Source organism: Tamandua tetradactyla, chromosome 7 (genome assembly GCF_023851605.1).
Source record: "Tamandua tetradactyla isolate mTamTet1 chromosome 7, mTamTet1.pri, whole genome shotgun sequence".
Taxonomy (NCBI): Eukaryota; Metazoa; Chordata; class Mammalia; order Pilosa; family Myrmecophagidae; genus Tamandua; species Tamandua tetradactyla.
The window spans coordinates 134,225,684-134,248,948 of NC_135333.1; the positions used below are offsets into that span (position 1 = coordinate 134,225,684).

At 39.0% G+C, this 23,265-nt stretch overlaps 1 protein-coding gene across 7 annotated transcripts in view; it reads right to left on the reverse strand.

The window, feature by feature from the left end:
* The window catches only part of GRIP1 (glutamate receptor interacting protein 1), a 733,183-nt gene continuing 709,918 nt past the window's right edge, over positions 1–23,265 (reverse strand). For all 7 annotated transcript variants that reach the window (XM_077111339.1, XM_077111343.1, XM_077111338.1 and 4 more), the window contains 2 exons: positions 4,621–4,767; positions 1–1,768 (listed from right to left, as the gene is read on the reverse strand). In XM_077111339.1, the coding sequence (XP_076967454.1) occupies positions 1,541–1,768; positions 4,621–4,767 (375 nt within the window). In that variant the 3' untranslated portion in view covers positions 1–1,540. The remainder of the gene's footprint in view (positions 1,769–4,620; positions 4,768–23,265) is intronic.

The window sequence follows — 23,265 nt, forward strand, 5'->3', positions numbered from 1 at the left end:
TTGTCTTTTTAAAATCACTGTTTATTCCATTTGGTTGAGGGTTTTTTTTCCATACAAATATTTGCAACAATTTTTAATTCCCCAAAAGCATACATAGACGATAAATACCATGCTATTAAAGTATTAAATTTGTACAAAAATACTTTACAGTTTAATACTTGTTTGTTACAAATAAAAATACATATTTATGTGACTCATGATCTTCTTTTATTTCTTAACATGATTCTGGCTTTATACCTTCTTTCTTGCCCTGGCAGTTCTGACATGTGACTGAAATAATATATTTCTTTGCACTCAGAAAGAAAGGTGAACTTTTTCCTTAAACAAAGCACACGGTATATGAATGCTTTACTTAAGTGCTTGAATTATTGACCAAAATGAAAATGTTTGGAAAATAATCATTTCAATATGAAGATTCTACAATCAATATCCAGATCTATTTTTTTTATAATCACCAAATAACAGTTATTAGTGTAACTATTCTGAACAAATGAAAACAGTTGCTGACAAACATAAAAAGCAACTGTTACAATTTATTGCTTTGAGGGATGGTAATAATTGGCAATGCATTTTGTGAAAAATGTATTTACAATTTCGGTAAGTGGCATGGCTCAGAACAAAAGATAGTCCAGTGTCGTTTTTTAAGTACATGTGCTGTACACCCTCAATATTACCAGTTCTCAAAACATGTCAAGCAGTATAAGTTTGATTTGCCTATCATTAAGATGAACCTCATTTTAACAGACTCTTCATTCTCTCTTGAGTTCTTAATCTTGAATTTAAAAGAAATGATAATATAACTAATTCTCAGTGTTACTAAACACTCTAATTCATTATCAGAGCTTTTCAGCTATTAAAAATGTGTTCTTAAAAAAAAAAACAGGTCACAAGACATATCCTGTTTGATAATTTGTTGCATAGGGAATAGCATACATCTTCATTAAAATCATTCCTATACTTGGGCAGAACATATTACCACCACCTATTTAATGGTTTCCTACGTGCATCATTGCTGAAACATTTTAAGTTAACTTAATTTTCTACCTGTACCCCTCCCACTGCAGCAGTCCCAGCAGTTTACAAAACACTAGTTCCCCTAGTAGAGCCAGCTTCATGAAGAGTCTTGTTGGTCAAGATCTTACATTCAAGACTTGATAGTAAGAAACTGATCCCAAAGTGAATTAAGGAAATTACAGAGAATATTTTCAAACAGATGTTTCTCGTTTTAAAAAGTGATAGTAAGATGAACTTTAAAAAATTTCCTCAGATGTTCATTTGTGGGAAGGGACAGCCTACCTATTTTTCTCTACCATTGGGCCTGACAGAGAATAGCCTGTCATATACTATAGTGGTCACCGAAAAAGAAACCTTTTCGACTTCAAAAGGGAAGTGAACATGAGTCATGAGAGAGATTTAAAAGACCCCTGTGCTTGCAGTTAATGCCACATGATTATCTGTGCTTCAGATGTCACAGAAATCTTAAAGGGATTTTTAGCACCATGTAGATAATGTCTTTTGTCCTGTTTTATAAAAAGCATTGCTATAATGTATTGGTGGGTTCTCGTGTCTCCAAATTACCACCGTGGCTAGGCTGTTGGAAAAAAGCACTGTTCTGTTCACTCCATTCTCCTCCTGGTAGAGTCTGTTCTGTAGATTTCTGTGAAGCCAGTGGGTTTCTACTAATAACCAGGTCCAGCTTATTACCAGATTCTGCTATAAGGGGCACAACGAGGCAGCAGTCAAAGTCTCTTGTTCGGACATGATTAACCTAAAAGGTCAAGAACAGCCGTTCTAAATTATTGTCATAGTCAAAAGATAGATAATTCGCAAAACCCAGCATAGCACTTCAGGTGTAACAAGTGGCTAGGAGTCTGGAAGGTGCTTACATGAGCACTCTAGCTCTGCTCTGACCACATGATGACAAGGTCTTTAGCTTACTTCTCATTCCCTTGACTACACTGTAAGCTCCTTGAGAGCATGGAGCAAGTACATGTTCTAATATCCCCCAAGCCTACCACATCGCTTTACTCATGGCGGTTGCTCAGTAAATTCTGAATATTATCCTCAGTTTATCAATAAGGAGAGTGAGGCACAGAGAGACTAAGAGATTTGTCTTTGATTGGTAGGGGGTAGGTGGTGGCGTGGGGATTTGATCCCAGGCAATTTGGCCGATTCCAAAGTCTCAGCTCTTAACCAAGATGCCGATCGACCTATTTTAGCTGCTAAGCCCATCCCATCAATTCATACCCATGCTCGTCTCCTTTCATTTCTACTTCAACAAAAGTCTTAAAAATCACCAACATGCCGCTTCCACTCCCTGACTTCCCATTCTCTCCCCAACCTTCTCAGGTCTTGTCAAATCTAGGAATGGTCTCTTGAAGTCTCATCCTCGGCCGTTAGCATTTACTATTTTTGACTACCTACTTGTTCTTAAAATTATCCTTTTTTTGGCTCTTACGCTATCACTACAACAATTCTCCTACCATTCTAACTGCTCACTTTTAGTCCTTCCCTGCCTTTTTTTCTTCCAGTCCTATAAATTTGGTTATTCTTAGAATCCTTAGGCAATTCTATCCAAACCCATGCCTTTAATATCCTAAATCTTTATCTCTGGCTCTAACATCTTTTCTGAGCAACAGACCCACACTGGCAGGACAGATCTCCAGGATATAATTAAGAAATTAGGCTTATAAGGTCTGAAATAGATCCCTTGCCCATACCTACATGCTCTCTTTGTCTGTAATCTACCCCTTCTTCACCCCACCTTCAATCCATCCATAGCAATATTGTACTACCTTTTCAAATTGCAGATTGATCATTCTTCTACTTAAGAAATTAATATGACTCCAGAATAATGTCCAAGAGCTTTATCACAGCATTCAAGGCCCTTCACAATCTGAATCCAGTCCTCTTTTATCACTTCAATTTCCATAAAAGTAGGGACAGCTCCAATGTATAGGTTAGGAAGACACTCATAGAGGTTAAGTAAATTGTCCATAGTTATTATTCATTCACCAAAATTAGAGTATCTATGGAAAATAAAAGTGTCCCCATTCTCCTAGGGTAAGACTAAATGTTCTTAAACCATGGTAAAAGCTAGCCACCAGAACTGGTTTCAAACCTATGTAACTGATCAACGACAACTGCTTCCACTGAACATGTCTGTGAAAGCCAAGCAATCAGTAGCAGCTTTCATGCTTTGAAAGTTAACTGTTTGGTGACAAATCCCTCCAGGTAAGCATGCTTCTAGGACTGATGTCAGCCTGTGAAACACTTTTCCCAAAAACTCTAAGATCGGGAGTTTTCTTTACTCAACAAAACTATACTTGATCACAACAGTACTCTCTTAAGTAAGCAAGTTTGGCTGTTTCGTTTCAGATATTATGTGAGCTATTCAGATATTAAGCACTGTACAGTGCTATAGGGAAAAGAGAGAATAAAATACGGCCTGCTCTCAAGAAGCTTATTATCTACTAGGAAATACATACAGAAAATATATACAGTAACTGGTAAATTCCACCAAAGGAAAAAGCTTATAAACTTTATAGGAGGGACCCCTAATTCAATCTTGAGGAAAAAGGATATGGGTGGTATTGGTCAAATAAAACTTTGAAAGAAGAATAATCTAAGCCAGTAGTTCTCAATCATTGCTTGTCCATTGGAATTACCTGGGAGTTTTTAAAAAAATACTGATGCATGTGTCCCACTCCCAGAGATTCTGATTTAACTAGTCTTCGATTTGTTCTGGGTACTAGGATAAGCTCTTTCCAGTGATTATGTTTTTCAGCTAACATTGAGAATCACTGATCAGAGTGATACTATAAGGTCAAGTGTAGGAGTTAGGTAGGTAGGGAACAAGGAGTGGAAGAGTGTTTCAGAAAAAGGGAATAGTGTGCTCCAAGACTCAGAACCAACATGCTTATTTGGCAGAGGAGCACTGCAGGCTCAGAGGAACAGCATATGCAAAGGCCCTGTGCTTGGTATGCTAATGAACAACAATGAAGCATGGGCAGGAAATAAGATATGTGTTCTAGCAAGTGGAAGCCACCAGATGCTTCTTAGTAGGGTGGTAGCAGGATATGTCTTTCCTGATACAAGTCAAGTTGTAGCTAGACATTAAAGGAAGGGAGAAGCAAGCCAAGATACTGGCAGGGGAAGGAGAAGCCAAACTACAGGGTTTAGAGAAGAGTGGTGGGAGGGGCTAGACTGGTGGGGTCTTGGAGTCAAAGAATACTTAATGTGATTACCATGCGATCATGTGATCGTGGGAAATGGCCCCATGGTTGGGTGGCATCTGAGGAGTAAGCCACTGGAAAAGATGGCTTTCAGCTCAGTCCCCCAAAACCTAAATTCATAAGGAGAAGAAACCAGAGAAATTATTGGATTGGGATAGAATTACTAGAGTTGAAAATCTTTAGCTCTTTCACTGCTACTAATTCTGTAATCCTGATGAAAAGGTTTGAAGGAAAAAAAAAAAAGAGGTCCAAATATTCAGGAAGATTTGGAGGAAGTTCCCAGTTCTGTTAGTCCTAGAGAATTAAAATTCCACCTGAGGTCTTAGGAGGAAGTTCCCAGTTCTGTTAGTCCTAGAGAATTAAAATTAATTACCTGAGGTCTTACCTGTAAAAGCCTGTCATAGGGCTTTAAGCCACCAAGGTCTCCTGGACCAGCTGGGCGAATATTTTTGACATAAACTCCTTTTTCCAGCAAGCCATCTGCTACACTGAACCCAAAGTCCTCCATGTCAGACTCCTTGTACAAAGTTACCTGAGGAGTGAGAAAGTGTGAAGGGAAAATTTAGCGAGGTTGGAGACTTTTGCTTGTGAAACTTCTTGATGAACAATCTTTTCAAACTATTTTCCGTAACGATGGATTTGTAAAACAAGCATCAGGTCACTCCGCTCCCCTGCTGTGTTGTTCCCTTTTCAAGAACATCCTTGGAATTTGTAAAGTCCCATCCAGAATTTCAGGAGGAAGAGAAGGAGGAGAACTGGAGAGTCCTGGCATTTTATAAAAATCGCAGTCATCAGGCATCCGTAGGTGAGAATTTCCCCAGGGCAGGTTGACTTACACTCTTTTTCTGTTATCAGAGATATCAAGGACCAATTTCCTGCCCACTGGGCTGCCTGGTCCTGTGCTAGATACAGTGCTCCCCTTTCTTTGAGCAAGTATCCATGAGGTCAATCATTTTATTTTCTATGGTACCCCAAATAATACTGTCACCCAAAAACTATTCAAAAGGCTTGAAAGTGTTCCTGTAACAAATGCTTTGCCCTGGGGCCTGACTTGAATAGCTCACTCAGGACCTGCACAGGGTTTGGTTTAGCAACCCAAGGTGCTCACTCTATGCTGCTATGGGCCTCAGAAAGTTATCTGCATCTGTGGCCAGAAACTACCAGTCAAAGCTTCCCCTGAGCCTCATTCCTCCACCTGGCCACCTGCAAGACTTTGTCTGAGGTTAAAAGAATAAGACATTCATACATGCATCAAATGCTTCTTGAGTCTCTACCGCATTCCGAGCACAGTTCTTGGTGTTGGAAAACTGCCGTCAATAAGAAAGAGGAGTGCCTGCCCTCCAGAGGTGAACACGTTAATATTTTATATTAGTGCTGCAAGTTGTGCCAGGCATTGTTCTAAGCTCTTGAAGTTCACTTAATGCTTTCAGGTGGGCCCACTTTTCACTGAGGTCTGCCAGATGCTTTCCACAACAACAGAGGCTGCTGCTGCACAATTCAAGCAAGAACTTGGGCTCACTTTTTTTTTTAATTACTGATTTTTTTTGGTCTGTATTGATCTTTTATACAAAGGATTCATGAATTCATTCTTATCAAATAGTCAAAAATTCAGAGTGATACAGAATGAAAAGAAGATTAAAGCTTTTATAACCCATTTAGTTTTTAAACAGTTTATGATGAATATTATTATTTTTTTGCATGGGCAGGCACTGGGAATCGAACCCAGGTCAACAGCATCCATTTAGTTTTTATACCCAGTTATTTTACTTTAGAAAGGCACAGAATAGTGAAGGCAGTACAAAAGTGAACAGTTCATGGGTTTTTATTTTACTGGACGGAGTGCTGAAATTTCAAGCTCACAGAGTCAGTACAATTCACCAGGCAACCCATGTGATTATTGCCAACTCAGAGGTGAGGAAATTCAACTGTCTTAAAATAGAGGTTAAGTAACTTGCCCCAAGGCCACGTAGGTTTTAAGTGGTGGGGACGTGTCTTCAGACTCCAGTGCTTAACCATGATACTTTACTGCCTCTCAAACTGCCTTATTTCATAGACTTTAAGATGACCCTTTCGTGTGGTTTTCTTTTTTCCCCCACATTTCAAGATCTTGTAGTATATGCTAAAGACACATTATGGCTATAAAATGAATGGTAGCCAGTAAGACTGCTAAGGCATCTCACAAGGCTGACACTAAATGTCACTGGAGACTATGACGCAACCATAGCCAGGGGATTTCCACGGCAGAGATAGACCTTGCAGAGATCTTAAAATAAAGCATACCCTTCCAGGAGCAGCTTGAATGGGAGGGCACATAAGAGGGGAGAGAGTTCTGCCAAATCTTGAGAACTGTCTGCCCTCCCCAGTCAGCTGGTCGCATGACCTTCTGACTTTAAGGTGCCAGAGCACCAGCAGGCTCACTCCCCTGAAAGCGCTGCTCAGACAACCCTGCTTAAGGATCATATGGTGCCTGACACCCATCTTTGACGTGAACGGAACCAAACTGTAGACGTCACCCCTGGGGACTCTGACATCCACAGACCCCTGAAATGACAGATTTCTAAAATCAAACTGTGTTTTATTTTTGGCCTGGGCAGGCTCCGAGACTCGAACCCAGGTCTCTGGCATGGCAGGCAAGAATTCTGCTACTGAGCCACTGTTGCACCACCCAAACAGTGTTTTACAATCAGTGGCATGTTAGAATCTATGAAGTATGGTACATCAACAGACCATCCCTTCCCCCATCCTTCTCACAAGTACACCAGAAGGAAAGAACTCAGAATTTTGTTGCAACTTTTCTTTAAAGAGGAAAAATGTACCTCTATGACCTTGCCACTTAAAGTGTGGTCCTGACCAGAGGCATCACCGTCTCTTAGGAATCTGCTATAATGCAGAATCTCGGCCCCATCCTAGGTGGACTGAACTAGAATCTGAGGATCCCCAATGATTTGTGTGTACACTGAAGTTTGCTGTATATGGATTGCCACACAACAGAGGGTATATTGCATGTCCTGGAAAAGGAAGCAATGGTAACTAATGTTTATTGCAATGCCATTGTTTCTAGGTTCATTCCATCATGAGTGTGTGTGAATGTATGTGTGTGTTTGTGCATGTATGCATATGTGCACTGAATTCCTACTATCCTGTTATATGCCAGACACTGTTTTAGGGTTATAACAATGATAAAAACCATAACCTTCATGAGTGCATTGTCCAGTGAAGACAATTAATTTAATCCTCATAACAATCCCGCAAAATGGGTAAGGAGTCTCAATTTTACAAGAGGTCATATAAATATAATTTTTTAATCTGAAGAATTGACCTGATTTCTGTGGAAGGATCACTTCAGTGGCATTTAGTTATACAAGTATAGAGTAGTAAGTCCCACTTTGCTCAGTAAGGGTTTTGTGTATGTATGAGTGTATGCATGTGTGCTTGTGTATGTCCACCTTAGTAAAATCTGGCCCCTCATCTGACTACTATGATGCTGCATAGGGAAAAGGAGGTACAAAGTGCATAAGAGAGAGGGTATACCTCCGAAAGCAAAGCTCACCAGGAATGGAGAAGCTTTTGTTGGTATGTAGGAGATACCAAAGATCCCCTGACCCCCTCAAGTTCCTTGAGGGGGTCAGGGGATCTTTGTTTTGTTCACTGATATATCCCAAGCCCCTACATAAAAGAGTTAGTAAATCTGTTGAATAAATGAATGAGCTGGTTTTGACTCACCATGTAGTTGAGTCTGGAAGCCAATCAGAACCAGTCACTGTGGCCTTGGGCTGTGCTTTAATGAGCCATTGCTAAGAATGTGAGCGTGACCAAAGAGGGATTTAATTCTGGGGTTCAGGCCATCCCCCTCTAGCCATGCTGGGATTAGAGAGCAAGGCCATTGCTGTAAGATGGCTAGGGTGGATGGGGTGGACAGGGCTGAGCAGGATGAGGCTCCAAGGGTGGCACCATATGGCAGAAGGAAGTGAGAGTACGTCTGACATCGTCCTTTCCCTTTTGTGTACTGGAAAAGCCCCAGTGCTGCGCAGTGAGGAAAGTGGGATGGGGGCCATCCACCGGCAGAGCTGAACTTCCTGTAATGAGGCTGTGGAACTTGAGTCAATAGTTTAAAAAACAACAGGATGTGACTGTTTCTACAGAGAAATGAAGCTCAGACTGTGACAGAAACTTGCTCAAGGTCAAATAGCAAGCAACAGAAAAGTGTTTCAAACCCAGGTTTTAACTGTGAAGCTCAAATCTTTTCATGGCACTCTTTCTTTACCTACCATGTGGTTGCTAAATAAACACTCACTGCAGACAGGAAACTTTACGGCCATCTCTAATTAAGTTTTCATCTTAGACCATAGGACAGGAGACTTCTGTCTCTCTTCCCTAAGGGGGAAGGATTACTGGTGAAAGCTACTTTTTAATGAAAAATGTCAAACATATTCAAGAGGAGAGAGAGTAGAACAATGAAACCCCACATATTCACTACTCAGATCTAATACCATCAAGAGCTTGAAACATTTACATCATATCTCCTTTTTCTTCTTAGGGGAATTATTTTAAAGCAAATGCCTCCTTGTGCCATTTTACCCCTATATCCTTCAGTACGTATCTCTAAAATAGACAATGTTATTAACTCAATGACAAAATTAACTTTTATTTCTCAATATTTTCCAATACCTAGCCCCAAATAAAATTTCCCTGGATATCCAAATAATGGATTTTTAGAGTTGGTTTGAACAAATCAGGATCCCAACAAAATCCACATCTACCTTTATGTTAAGCCTCTGTTTTAGTTTCCTAGTTGCTAAAACAAGTATCACACAATGGTTTGTCTTAATAATAGGAAATCATTGGTTCAGGGTTTCAGAGGCTAGAAGGCTTGCTTCCTTCCGAGGTCCAAAAGATTTGCTTCCTTCCAAGGTTGGCTAGCTGGCAATCTTTGGGGCTCCTTGGCTTTTCTGTCATGTGGCAATGCACACGGGGACATCTTCTTTCTCTTCTGGATTCCATTGACTCCCAGATTCTGGCTGCTCCCTGTGGCATCTCTTTCTTTCTGTCTAAATTTCATTCTGCTTATAAAGAATCCAGTAATCTGGATTAAAGCCTAACCTAATTCAGCTAGGCCACACCTTAACTGAAGTAACATCATCAATAGATACTATTTGCAATGAGTTCACACCCACAGGACCAGGGATTGGGGCATGAACATGTCTTTTGTAGGACGTGATTCAATCTCCAGTAGTCTCTTAAATCTCTTATCTAGAGCATGCCCTATACCCCCCCAACCCCATGTTGTTAACTAATTTTGCACACTCTCATTTGTTCTATAGCATGTTATCCATCCCATATATTTGCTCTAAGTGGAAGCTACCTCTGGATGCTTGATTTGAGTCAGGTTCACTTTTTTCTCGGAGGGAGGGGTATGAATAGATTTCAGGTTCTAGAGTGTGCTTTCTATGACGTCACATCACTCAATCTCTAGTTGTCGCACTTTTGTTAGGTTCAGGTGATGACAGCCTGATTCCTCCATTGTAAAGTTTCCTGTCAATCTTTAATCTCATGGTTCTGTCCACTGATGGCCATCTTTTGAATCAATAAATTTCATCTTTGATGATTTTTTTTCTAATTCTGTAATTATTTTTTTATTATTCTGGTTAGAATTCTCCTTTGTAAAGAATTCTCCTTCATCAATTAGTGTTGCTTGGATACTGTGAAATGTAGTTTTGTATTAGGATGAACGCTTAATTTTTTCCTTTTCATATTCAGAATAATAAATTTTTTAGGGGGTGGACTTTTGTTACCTATTAATAGGAACCTATAAGTTTTTATATATTCAATGTATTTCAATCAGTTGCATTTATTATTCTTTTTGATGTTCAACTGCCTCATCTTTGGCTAATGGGAATCCTTCACATTGTCTCCTATATTCTTTTGATATGACCCATCTGCTTTGATAGCTTCTTTGTTTTCTGTCACAAGATATCACAGACTCACCATGAATATTTCCTACCTACATCTTTATTGGAGGGAACATTTCTGCTTAATATCCTAGTTCTTTTCCTTCCAGGCTCATTTTCTTTTCTCAAAGGGAGGAGGGGGAGAAGGGAGAAAAAAAGGAGCAAGAGAGGGAGGAGGAAGAGTTGCTAATGGGATTAGTGATAGGCTGACATTCTTTGAGCCCTGTTTACTAGTGGATTAAATCTCTATTTGGGATTCCTGATTATTCAAGGACCTTGGAATTTCTTGTGCTTTTGCCCACCTTTTTCCATCTTTGTTTTTAGCCATGCACTCTTCATGTGACAAGTACACCTGGGAATGGACCCTTAACACAGAGAGTGGTGCATTCTCCTAGCTATCTCTGTTCAACTTGCAAGGAGGTACGGGGCAGGGGGTTGGCAGCGCTATAGACCCTATGCATATGGCTGATTAGTTAAGTAGATTGGGGTCTCTGAAGGACCAGTCATATTTCTGAGGTGCACCTAAATGTGAGAGTCCCAAAACCTACATTTGCCATGGGTATTAGGAAGCCTACTTGATCTAAGGCATATTTTCCAATACAGTAAATAAGAACTCTTGCATTGGACAACTCTCTCTGGCACCTCTTCAGGATAAGAGGCTAATAAATGGTTTATATTTGAAAGTAATCTATTACTATTTGGTGTTGGCCTGTGAGCTGGTTTGAGGTTTTTGTGTATTCCAGAAAAGCCATATTTTTTTGGTCCTGGTTCAGTCTTTGGGGTCAGACTTATTGTTCAGTGTGGAGGCTTTTGATTAAATTGTTTCCATGGAGATATAACCACTCCATTTGTGGGTAGGAACCTTTGATTAGATGATTTCCATGGAGATGCGTCTCCATTCATTCAAGGTGGGTCTTCATCTGCTTAGTGGAGTCTTTTAAGAGGGAACCACTTTGGAAAAAGCTTGAGAGCTGACACAGACAGAGACATTTGGAGATGCAGAAAGAAAACGCCCCTGGGGAAGCCATATGAATCCAGAAGCCAGGAGAAAAAGCTAGTAGACATTGCCATGTGTCTTCCCATGTGACACAGAAACTCCGAATGCCATAGGCCTTTTCTGTAGAATAGGGTATCATTCTTCAATGCCTTAGTTTGGATATTTTTATGGCCTGCAAACCTGTAACTTAATAAATCCCTTTTATAAAAGCCAATCTATTGCTGGTATATTGCATTCCAGCAGCATTAGCAAACTAAAACAGTCTGGAATAATGAACACTACTCATTTGGCCAGTGATTCTTAAGGTATCTGCTTCACAGGCCAGAAACTCAGAGGGACTGAAGGCTGAGTGGTACTTAAAATAACCAACATCAATCAGTCGTAATACACTAACCAAACATTATTAGAGATAGATATCAAACTGAGCAGGTTAGCAAATTGGCTTTAGATATAGGTCAGAGTTGCTATTAACTTTAAGGTTAAAATTATTGTCCAAGAGGCTTGGCTTTTCTGAGCTTCAAACCTGATATGTCTCTATGGCAACTCTTCAGGATAAGAAGCTAATAAATGGTTTATATTTGAAAGTAATCTATTTCTTTAGAAAGATTTTTAAGGTTAGAGGACACTGAATTTTAATAGCCAGTTCTATGGGCCTCTTGGAAATAGCTTGGAAATAGCATATAACAAAATGAAATAATAAAAATCACATAAAAGATACGATTTCAGAAATCAATAATTTGCAAAAATGGGGATCATAGCAGGCTACTTTCAAAGCAGCAACAATAAATTGTGCTACATGGCTCTCTTAGGCTAAAGATGGGTAGTGGTTATTTCTGATTTATTTCCTGTCCAAAAATAATTGTAAGGATTCCAAGGTTTAAGTCACATTTTTTTTTTTTTCACAGATGAATCCTTTATTCAGGCACTTCCATACATGTGATTACTTTTGGTCTCCCAACAACTCCATGCAGTAGAATCATTTCCTTTCTATTAATGAGGACACTGAGATTTGGAGGAGTTGATGGACTGTCTTGTCCAGTTAGAACCCATAAACTCTAGGGTTCAAGATCAGAATAGCTGACCTTATTTGCTGTGTTCCTTCACCAAATTATAACTTAATTCTGGACATAAAATCTCCAAGTTGATCAAACAGCTTTTATCCATTTCCAATTACCCAACAAACAAAAGATGATTAATTTATCATGCTTGCCATACTTTTGTTTTTAAAGACCTTTGGGGGCTTTTCCTGAGCATCCACACAAATCCTGCTCCATGCTCCTAGAGCTCGCCATCCTGACCATTGGCTTCAAGATCCACCTCAGCCCCCCTGAAACAATATTGTTCTTGTAGGGTCTTCATTCTATGCCAACCAGAGGATGCCTTTGGCGAACCCAGATCATGAACTGAATTGCTAGATATTTCTTTCTAAAGAGCCAATGAGCCTCTTGGAACCTAACACTCCAGGGTTGGGATATAGCTCTACAAATCTCAGTTCAGTTTTAGCTGTCTATCAGCATGTGCTGTAATTGCCTCTAACCCTCCTGAGGACAGAAACTTTAACAGGAGGCAGAAGATTTCACCACAATTCAAGTTAAGCCTTATTTTATATTTCTAAGTAAGTCTGCCTACATGTCTGAAAAATGTCCTCAAGGCAAATATCAGAAACCCAATGCTTGTTTTCAGTTTTGACACATGAAAAAAAGCTTTGGCAACAGAGCTAGCAATCCCCACTTGGTTTTTAAGGGCAATTGCAAGTGAAGACTGCTGATGCCGTAAGCAGTTCTCAAGTCCTGGCAATTTCCCAAAGGTTCATCCCCTCCTTCATTTGCCATAGGGACCAAATTGACACCTTAGAGATGGTACTGGTTTCCCCACAGATCATCAGACACTTGGGTTGATTATTGCAGGCACCCACTTGGGCAGGGCCTAAGACGTGCCCTCATTTTCTCTTCACCCTGCCTGTCACCCAACTGTTGCCTATGATTTCAATGGAATAATTCCAATTAGCTATAACCTAAGGTGGGGTGGTGGTGGTGGATTCTCAGTCATTAATGTGAAAAATAATTTTTTGAGGAGGTTGCTAAAATGTACATTCTTGGCCCCAACTCTGTGAAAATGCAGACAAGGTAGGTCTGGGGTGAGACTTAAGAACCTTCATTTTAATAAGCATCCATGCGATCATCAGAGGATCTTTGCTGGTTTGAAACTGTCATGTACCCCAGAAAAGCCATGCACTTTTTAATTCTAAACCAACAGAGTAGGGTGGGACCTCTTGAATAGACTGTTTTCATGGAGATGTGACCCACCCAATTGTGGGTGTGACCTTTTGATTAGATGGAGATGTGACCCTACGTATTCAAGGTGGGTCTTAGTTTACCGGAGTCCTAAAAAGAGCAGACACTAAGAGCAAAGGGTACAGATACTTGGAGACAGACAGAAGAAGCTCAGAGAGCAGGCCACTGGAACCAGGAGCTGAAACCAAAAAATCTGGGAGCAAAGGGTCAGCAGATGTCGCCATCTGCCTTCCTTTGTGACAGAGAAACCCCAGATACTGCCTTTCCTCCAAGAAGGTATCCTCTTGCTGATGCCTTAATTTGGACATTTTTACGGTCTTAGAATTGTGAAGTGTAACTTAATAAATTCCCTTTATAAAAGTCAACCAATTTTTGGTATATTGCATTCTGGCAGCATTACTGAACAGAAACAGGATCTCACCCCAAACTAGTGTCTAGGGCTGGAGTTCTCAAATGGTAGTTGAGATCCATTAAATAAGTCTTGAAATTAGTCTAGTGTGATTTTTTTTTGAAAAAAATGTCATTGTATACTGTGCAAGTAAAATTTCCATTTCATTCTTATCTATGAGTGTGGGTAAATCTGTACACTGAATTGTGAGGTAAAATATATTTCATACTGCAATTCTCAGTGAAGACTGTGTAAGAAGCAGCGAACTAAGGGAAAATCACTATCACTTTCCTGTAACCCTCACTAAGTACCAAGCCATCTCTCCAGCTCCAATTTCCTCCCCCATCCACACAGCCAAAAAAGGAAGTAAGGGTGCATCCTGGGGTTGTTCTTGAGTGTCAGGAATGACAATTAGCTTTTGGTTTCAGGAGTGAATGTGGACAGCTTGAAGAAAATACCCACCATATGCACCGGAGAAGCCTTGAACTATTGATATGTGAAATGAATGAAAACCATTAGGATTCTGACCTGAACTTGAGACCTTCTGAGCTACCTGAGAGAGGAATAGAAGAAAAGTGGGGATGTGGGGGATGAGCATGGGAAGGAAGGTGAGGGAAATGGATGGGAAATGAGGGGCAAAAATAAGCCAATACTTCATTCTTTCAATACGAAGATACCACTGTGTGGTATCAGAAATCTCTTTCAACAACTGCAACAATTTCCACAACAGAGCTTCTGACACCAACTGCAAAGACTCTAATAACTCAATCCAAGTCAATTCTGATTTTGCCCAGAGTCAGGCCAGACTCCACAGGTTAACCTCTCCAAGATTGCCCTTCAGGCACCAGTTGCAAGTTCGGGGGCCCAGGTCACCTACACTTCTGATCAGCTGGGTACAAATTCAGGGATTTACACACCCTACCCTTCGGGTTCAATAATTTGCTAGAATGACCCACAGAACTCATTGAAAGCATTTTACTTAAAATTATAGCTTTATTATAATAAAAGGACACAAATAAAAAGCCAAAAGAGCTGCTTAGGGTGAGGCCTGGGAGAGTCTCAACCACAAGCTTCTGTGTCCTTTCCACATGGGGTCAGAAGGCATCATCCTCCCAGTACAGTGATGGATTTTTTCAATCATGGAAATTCATGGGGCTTCAAGTATCCTGAGTTTATGTGGGATCTCATTACATAGGAATGACTGTTAGAATCAGTGTCCTCATGACTGAACTCAGTCTGCAGCCTACCCCTCCCCTCCCAGAGGTCAGGAGATGACCTGATATGATATGGCCCAACCCCCTTATCACCTCGTTGGTCTTCCTGGCCTGGCCAGCCCATCCTAAGACCCAAGGTGTGGCTGGCCTTTCCCTGTTGTCTCATTAGCATATGAACTATCACTTGTGGTCCTGAGCCCACCGTGAAAATTTCCATCATGGAAATTTCAAAGATTCAGAGGTTCCCTCCCCAGGAACTGGGGATAAAGTTTTAAATGTATGCTACAACCACCAAAGGAGACAGAATTTTGGGCTTGTATGTTTGTTTTTTCTCAGCAATGGGGATGAATCCTTGCCTGTTCATTGATGACCTATTGACCCACCTTTCTAGTAAAAATAGTAAGCATTTGTATGTGCTAACTTGGCCATGAACAGGGTACCTAACATGTCATGATGCAGCTTTCAACAGGTGGCCATCAGCCATGCAAAAGAAGGCAACAAGAAATAACACCAAGCAAGTCTGTGTCCACAGCAGTGTGCTGTTGGCCTTGCCCAACCGCTCCACACTGGTTTTCGCAGTCCCTTGGGAATTTCTCCAATGCATTCATTAGGGAAGTCTACTAAGGGGACTCATAAATCCAGTCTTTGCCTTGCTTGCTAAGCTGCATTTTCCGGCTTCGGCTAGCTACAAGTGAGGAAGGGGCATTTTTCTAATTCCCTGGCATCCCCCCTCACCCTCCCACCTCATCACCCCTAAGGAGTGGCTTTTCCTCATTTTCAAGAAGGTTTAGTACAGGCTAGTACTAGAAGACCAGAGGGAGGATGACTTAATTCCATTAAAAAAATCACTGCGCCTTTTCATTGAGTCAGGTAACCTTCTAGCACTCACAGGAAACTTGCATGCAAGACACAAACCCTATTACCAGTCTTTGCTCTGAGATAGTTGGCTTTTCCAATGACCATTTCCCTTCTCAAGGAATTCTAAGTTGGCTGTTGTGTATAACAACAAACATTTTGGATGGCCTATCAGAGTAACTGAATTCACTTAAGAAAGAAAAGGTACTTCAGGTGTAATGATTAACCACTCTGGGAATTCCATACTTTCAGCCACAGGACCCTCTTCTACAACCTAATTTAACTACATCATTTTAGGTGTCTTACAATGCACAAGACACTACTTGTGAGAACTTTATGGTGTTTGGGATAATTTCAAATAAAAGTGAAGCTATGTGGGAAATGCCACCACCAAGGTGAAATAACTAAAGTGAAAGAAAGAAGCATGTTGTTTATTAAATCAACCTGTCCCATCTCTGTCTCTTTTTGTTTCCCAATTCATATACTGCCATACAAATGTTTCTACCAGCCCACCCCCTGCCACTTATTTTGCTGGTAAGTGATGATATATATATTTTTTCTTTCAAGATCCATTTTCAGCACAGCTACTTCTTAAAAACCTCAGCTATAACAGCAAACACCTCCAATTCACTGTCATTATCTTGACTAAATGCTTTCAGTGCAGGAGAGATGGGCAGACAGGTCTTTTGTATTGCTGGGCTATCACTAATCTTCCTTTCAGAAAACTATTTCTCTACAGAAGGAAAAATGATTCTATTTTATACTTGCTATTTCCTTTTTGTATAAATGGGGATAATAAATAACTGGTAGGAGAGGATGTTTGAGAGGTAAAAAAAATAAAATATTTAGCACATAGTAGGCACTCAGTGTGTGGCATTTTTGTCCTTTGAGGCCAAAGGAGGGGGAGTGATCCAGCACGCTCTTCACTGAGCTGTCGAAGCTTTAGGGAGGAGAGGCAGGTGGGGCTCAGAGAAAACAAATGGATCAGGAGGGGCTGGCTCTCCTTCTGACACAGCAAAATTAGCACTGAATATGCAGTTTTCGCAATTTAATCACCAAGGGAGTCCTTACAGCCTCCTAATGGTGTGTGAAATTAACATAATAGGACATGTGAACAACAGACACATCAATTGAGGGTGATTTGCATAAACAAACTAATCTGTGCCATGGCCTAAACCTGGTTCCCTACCCTTGCATATCTGAAACTTCTTTACTTTTCTATAAGTCTACAGTTTCTCTTTGTACACAGAGCTCTAATTCTAGGTTTTAGCCATGTTGGAATGTCTGCAGTCCCTTGACATACCATAATCAATGGTGCCCCTTTGCACACGGTTCTTTCTGTACTTAGAATGCCCTCCCATCTCCACCAATTGTGACGAAGTCTTTCTGTTCCCTCCACAGCGGGCCAGGGGCCACCCTCTGGGCACCATTATCTTCCCACTGTTTTTCAGACGGTCTCCCCATTAGACTTGAGCTCCCCGGGATGTGCAAAGCACATGTGAATGAATGCACAGTTCATATTTATATAAATGGGTGGTAAAAGAATGAGCTCAGGATCAAACACTGAGCTCAGAACTCCCCATTATATGCCTTCTTTCACCATATACTTTGTTGGTTGCAAAACAGCTAGATTATATATATAGAAGAGTTAGGGAAATTGAAATCTTTAGTGAGAGAAGGGAGTAGCTGACTTGTTACTTCCTCTTTTTTTGTTATTTAATACATTTTTATTTTTTTACAGTTTTATTCACATACTGTACAATCCAACTGAAGTAACAGATATACCTTCGCCACCATAATCTATACGAAGATATTTTCTTTTCTTCTGCAAAGAATCTATACTCTTCCCCCAGATTCCCTGCTTGTTGACATTTAGTTTCGGCATAATACCTTTGTAATATTTAGCGGTAGCATATTACAACATTGCTGTTGACTACAGACCTTAGCTTGTATTGGTTGCACTTTTCCTGCATACCATCTCATTTTCAACACTCTGCAATGTTGACATTTATTTGTCCTCCCTCATGTAAAAATGTTTTTATATTTGTACATTTAATCACTATCATTGTCCACTCTAGGCATTGTTTCAGTCTTTATCCTTTATCTTTTCTTCTGCTGTCAAACGTGCCCCCAGCCCTTATCCCTCAACCATCCTCACACTCAGCTTCATTCAGTATACTTATATTATTGTGCTATCATCAATATTATTGTGCTATCCACTTCTGAATTTTTACAATTATTTCCTAATATCCTGTGTTCTTAACTTTAACTCTCAAAGTTCACTGATTAATGCTAGTTCATATTAGTGAGACCATACACTATTTTTCATTTTAGTACTGGCTAATCTCACTCAGCATAATGTCCTCAAGGTTCATCCATGTTGTTACACACTTCATAAGTTCATTCTGTCTTACAGCTGTGTAATATTCCACTGTATGTATATACCACAGCTTCTTTAGCCACTCAACTGTTGATGGACATTTGGGCTGTTTCCATTTCTTAGTAATCATAAATAATGCTGCCATAAACACTGATGTGCGAATGTCTGTGTCCTTGCCTTCAGTTCCTCTGAATATATACCTAGTAATGGATTGCTGGACCATATGGCAAGTCTATACATAGTTTCCTGAGGAAGTGCCAGACTGCCTTTCAGAGCAGTTGTACCATTTTACATTTCCACCAACATCAGATAATTGTGCCTCTTTCTCCACATCCTCTCTAGCACTTATTGTTTTCTGGTTTTTTGATAATGGCCATTCAGTGGGTATCAGATGATATCTCATTGTGGTTTTGATTTGCATTTCCTTAATAGCCAGTGAAATTGAGCATCTTTTCACGCACCTTTTAGCCATTTGTATATCTTCTGAGTTTTTTCATGTGTTTTTCCCATTTTTAAATTGGGTTGTTTATTTTTTGTTGTCGAGTTGTAGAATCTCTATATATTCTGGATATTAAACTCTTATCTAATACATGGTTTCTAAATATTGTCTCCTATTGCATAGACTGCCTTTTTACTTTCCTGACAAAGTTCTTTGATGCACAAATATGTTTAATTTTGAGGAGATCCCATTTATCGATGTCTTTTTTAATTGCTCATGCTTTGGGTGTAAGGTCTAGGAAAACACCCCCTATCACAAGATTTATAAGATATTTCCTTACATTTTCTTCTAAAAGTTTTATGGTCTTCACTCTAATGTTTAGGTCTCTGATTCATTTGGAGTTAATTTTTGTATAGGGTGTGAGAAATGGATCCTCTTTCAATCATTTGCATATGGACATCCAGTTCTCCAAACACCATTTATTGAATAGGCTGCTCTGTCCCAGTTGGGTTGGCACGACTGCTTTATCAAAGATCAATTATCCATAGAAGAGAGGGTCTATTTCTGAATAATGAATTAGATTCTATTGGCCAGTATATCTATCTTTATGCCAGGACTATACTGTTTTAATCACCATAGCTTTGTTATATGCCTTAAAGTCAGGTAGTATGAGACCTCCCACTTCATTTTTCTTTCTTAAGATACTTTTAGCTACTTGGGGCACACTGCTCTTCCAAATAAAGTTGGCTATTGGTTTTTCTATTTCTGCAAAGTAAGTTGGGATTTTAACCAATACTATGCTGAATCTATTGATCAATTTGCGTAGAATTAACATCTTAACTATATTTAGTCTTCATCCATGAACAAGGTATGTCCTTCCATTTATTTATTTATATAAATCATCCTTTCATTCATTTATATAAATTCCATGATACCTTTTAATTTTCTGTGTATAGGTCTTTCGTGTTCTTAGCTAAATTTATTCCTAAATAATTTATTCTTTTGATTGCTATTGTAAATGGAATTTTTTTCTTGATTTCCTCCTCAGCTTGAGTATTACTAGTTTATTAGAATCACTACAGATTTTGGTGTGCTGATCTTATACTCTGCCACTTTGCTGCACTCATTTATTAGCCTTAGTAGCTTTGCTGTAGATTTCTCAGGATTTTTGACATATACTATCATATCTGCAAACGGTGAGAGTTGTACTTGTTCCTTTCCAATTTGGATGCCTTTTATTTCATTTTCATGTCTAATTGTGCTGGTTAGAACTTTCAGCATAATGCTGAACAACGATGGTAAAAGTGGGCATCCTTCTCTTATTTTGATCTTAGAGGAAAAGCTTTCAATCTTTCCCCATTGAGGATGATGTTAGCTATGGGTTCTTCATATATTCCCTTTATCAAGTTGAGGAAGTTCCCTTCTATTCCTACCCTTTGAAGTGTTTTCATCAAGAAAGGATGTTGAATTTTGTCAAATGCTTTTTCTGCCTCAATTAAGATAATCATGTGTTTTTTCTGCTTTGACTTATTGATATGGTATATTATATTAATTGATTTTCTTGTATTGAACCAGTCTTGCATACCTGGAATAAATCTCATTTGGTCATGGTTACACCATGGTTACACATGGTTACATTTGGTCACACTTTTAATGTGTTCTTGGATTCAATTTCCAAGTATTTTGTTGAGGATTTTTGGATTCATATTCATTCAAGTGACTGGTCTGTAATTTTCTTTTCTTGTTGTATCTTTGTCTGGCTTTGTTATTAGGGTGCTGCTCACTTCATAGAATGAGTTAGGTAGCTTTCCCTCCTCTTCAATTGTTTTGAAGAGTTTGAGCAGTATTGTTACTAATTCTTTCTTGAATGCTTGGTAGAATTCATTGTGAAGCCATCTGGTCCTGAACTTTTCTTGTTTTGGGAGCTTCTTGATGACTGATTCAATCTCTACTTGTGAATGGTTTGTTGAGGTTGTCTATTTCTTCTTGAGTCAGTGTTGGTTGTTCATGACTTTCTAGGGAGCTGTCCATTTCATCTACATTGCCTGGTTTATTAGCATATAATTGCTCATAATATACTCTCATTACTTCCTTTATATCTGTAGAGTCAGTGGTTATGTTCCCTTTCCCATATCTGATTTAATTGCATCCACTCTGTTTTTTTGTCAGTCTATATAAGGGACCATTGATTTTGTTGATTTTCTTAACCAACTTCTGGTTTTGTTAATTTTCTCTATTGTTTCCTATTCTAAATTTCACATATTTCTGCTCTAATCTTCATAATTTCCTTCCTTTTGCTTGTTTTGGGGTTAATTCACTGTTCTTTCTCTAGTTCTTTCAGGTGAACAATTACTTCTATGATTTGTGCTCTTTCTTTTTTAATATAGGCATTTAAGGCAATCAATTTCTCTCTCAGCAGTGTCTATTTTGATATATTGCATTTTCATTTTCATTTACCTCAATATATTTACTGATTTCTCTGGTAATTTCTTCCTTGACCCACTGGTTGTTTAAGAGTGTGTTGCTTAGCTTCCATATATATGTGAATTTTCTGACCCTCTGTTTGTTATTGATTTCCAACTTCATTCCAATATGATCCAAGAAAGCATTATGTATCATTTCAATCTCTTTAAATTTATTAACACTTGCTTTGTGATTCAGTATATGATCTATTCTTGAGAATGATTCATGAGCACTTGAGAAAAATATGTATCCTTTTGTTGTGGGGTGTAATGTTCTGTAAATGACTGTTAAGTCTAGTTCATTCATTATATTATTCAAAATCTGTTTCTTTATTGATCCTCTGTCTAGGTGTTCTATCCATTGCTGAAAGTGGGGAGCTGATTTCTCCAACTATTATGGTAGAGGTGTTTATTTCTTTCTTCAGTGTTGTCAGTGTTTGTCTCATGTACTTTGGAGCACTTTGGCTCAGTGCATAAATATTTATGATTTTTATGTCTTCTTGTTGAACTGTTACTTTTATGAATAGTGTTGTATTAGTTAGGGTTCTCTAGAGAAACAGAATCAACAGGGAACACTTGCAAATATAAAATTTATGAAAGTGTCTCACGTGACCGTAGGAATGCAGAGTCCAAAATCCACAGGGCAGACTGCGAAGCCGATGACTCCAATGGATGGCCTGGATGAACTCCACAGGAGAGGCTCACCAGCCAAGCAGGAATGCAACCTGTCTCCTCTGAGTCCTCCTTAAAAGGCTTCCCATGATTGGATTTAGCATCACTAATTGCAGAAGACACTCCCCTTTGGCTGATTACAAATGGAATCAGCTGTGGATGTAGCTGCCGTGATCATGACCTAATCCTATGAAATGTCCTCATTGCAACAGACAGGCCAGCGCTTGCCCAATCAGATGAACAGGTACCACAACTTGGCCAAGTTGACACCTGTCCCTAACCATGACAAGTGTCCTTCTTTGTCTTTTGAATTGTTTTACATTTGAAGACTCCAACATTAGTATAACTACTCCTGCTCTGTTTTGGTTGTTGTTTGCTTAAATATTTTTTACCAACCTTTCAATATCAACCTATTTTTGTCCTGGGGTCTAAAGTGCAGACAGCATATGGATGGATCCTGTATTTTAATCCATTCTGCCAGTGCATATCTTTTGGTTGGGAATTTAATCTATAAACATTTAATGGTTTGTTGATTTTCTCTATTGTTTATATATTCTCAATTTCATTTATTTCTGCTCTAGTCTTCATTATTTCTTTCCTTTTGTTTGCTTTGGGATTAGTTTGCTGTTCTTTCTCTAGTTCTTCCAGGTGAATAGTTAATTTCTTGATTTTTGCTCTTTCTTCTTTTTTAATATAGGCATTTAAGTAATAATGTTACATTATGTAATGTAATAATATTACATTAAGTAATAATGTTACATTATGTAATGTAATAATATTACATTAAGTACTAATGTTATTACTAAAAAGGCAGTACTTTCATCTACCATTTTGTCTTTTGGATTTTATATGTCATTCTAGTTTTTTTTCTCTTCCTACATTTACTGATAGTCTTCATTTTTATATTCTTCCAGATCTCTCTCTCCTGTCTTTTCCTTTCTGCCTGTAGTGCTCCCTTTAGTATTTTTCGTAGAACCAGTCTCTTAGTCACAAATTCTGTCAGTGATTGCTTGTCTGAAAATATTTTAAACTTCCCTCATTTTTTGAAGGACAGTTTTGCTGGATATATAATTATTGACTGGCAGTTTTTCTCTTTCAGAATCTTAAATATATCATACCACTGCCTTCTCACCCTTATGGCTTCTGCTGAGAAATCCATATATAGTCTTATCAAGTTCCCCTTGTATGCGATGGATTGCTTTTCTCTTGCTGCTTTCAAAATTCTCTTTGTCTCTGACAATTGACAATCTGATTAGTGTCTTGGAGTAGGTCTATGTGGATCTGTTCTGTTTGGGGTGTAATGTACTTCTTGGATCTGTAATTTTATGTCATTCATAAGAGATGGGAAATTTTCAGTGATTATTTCCTCTATTAGTCTTTC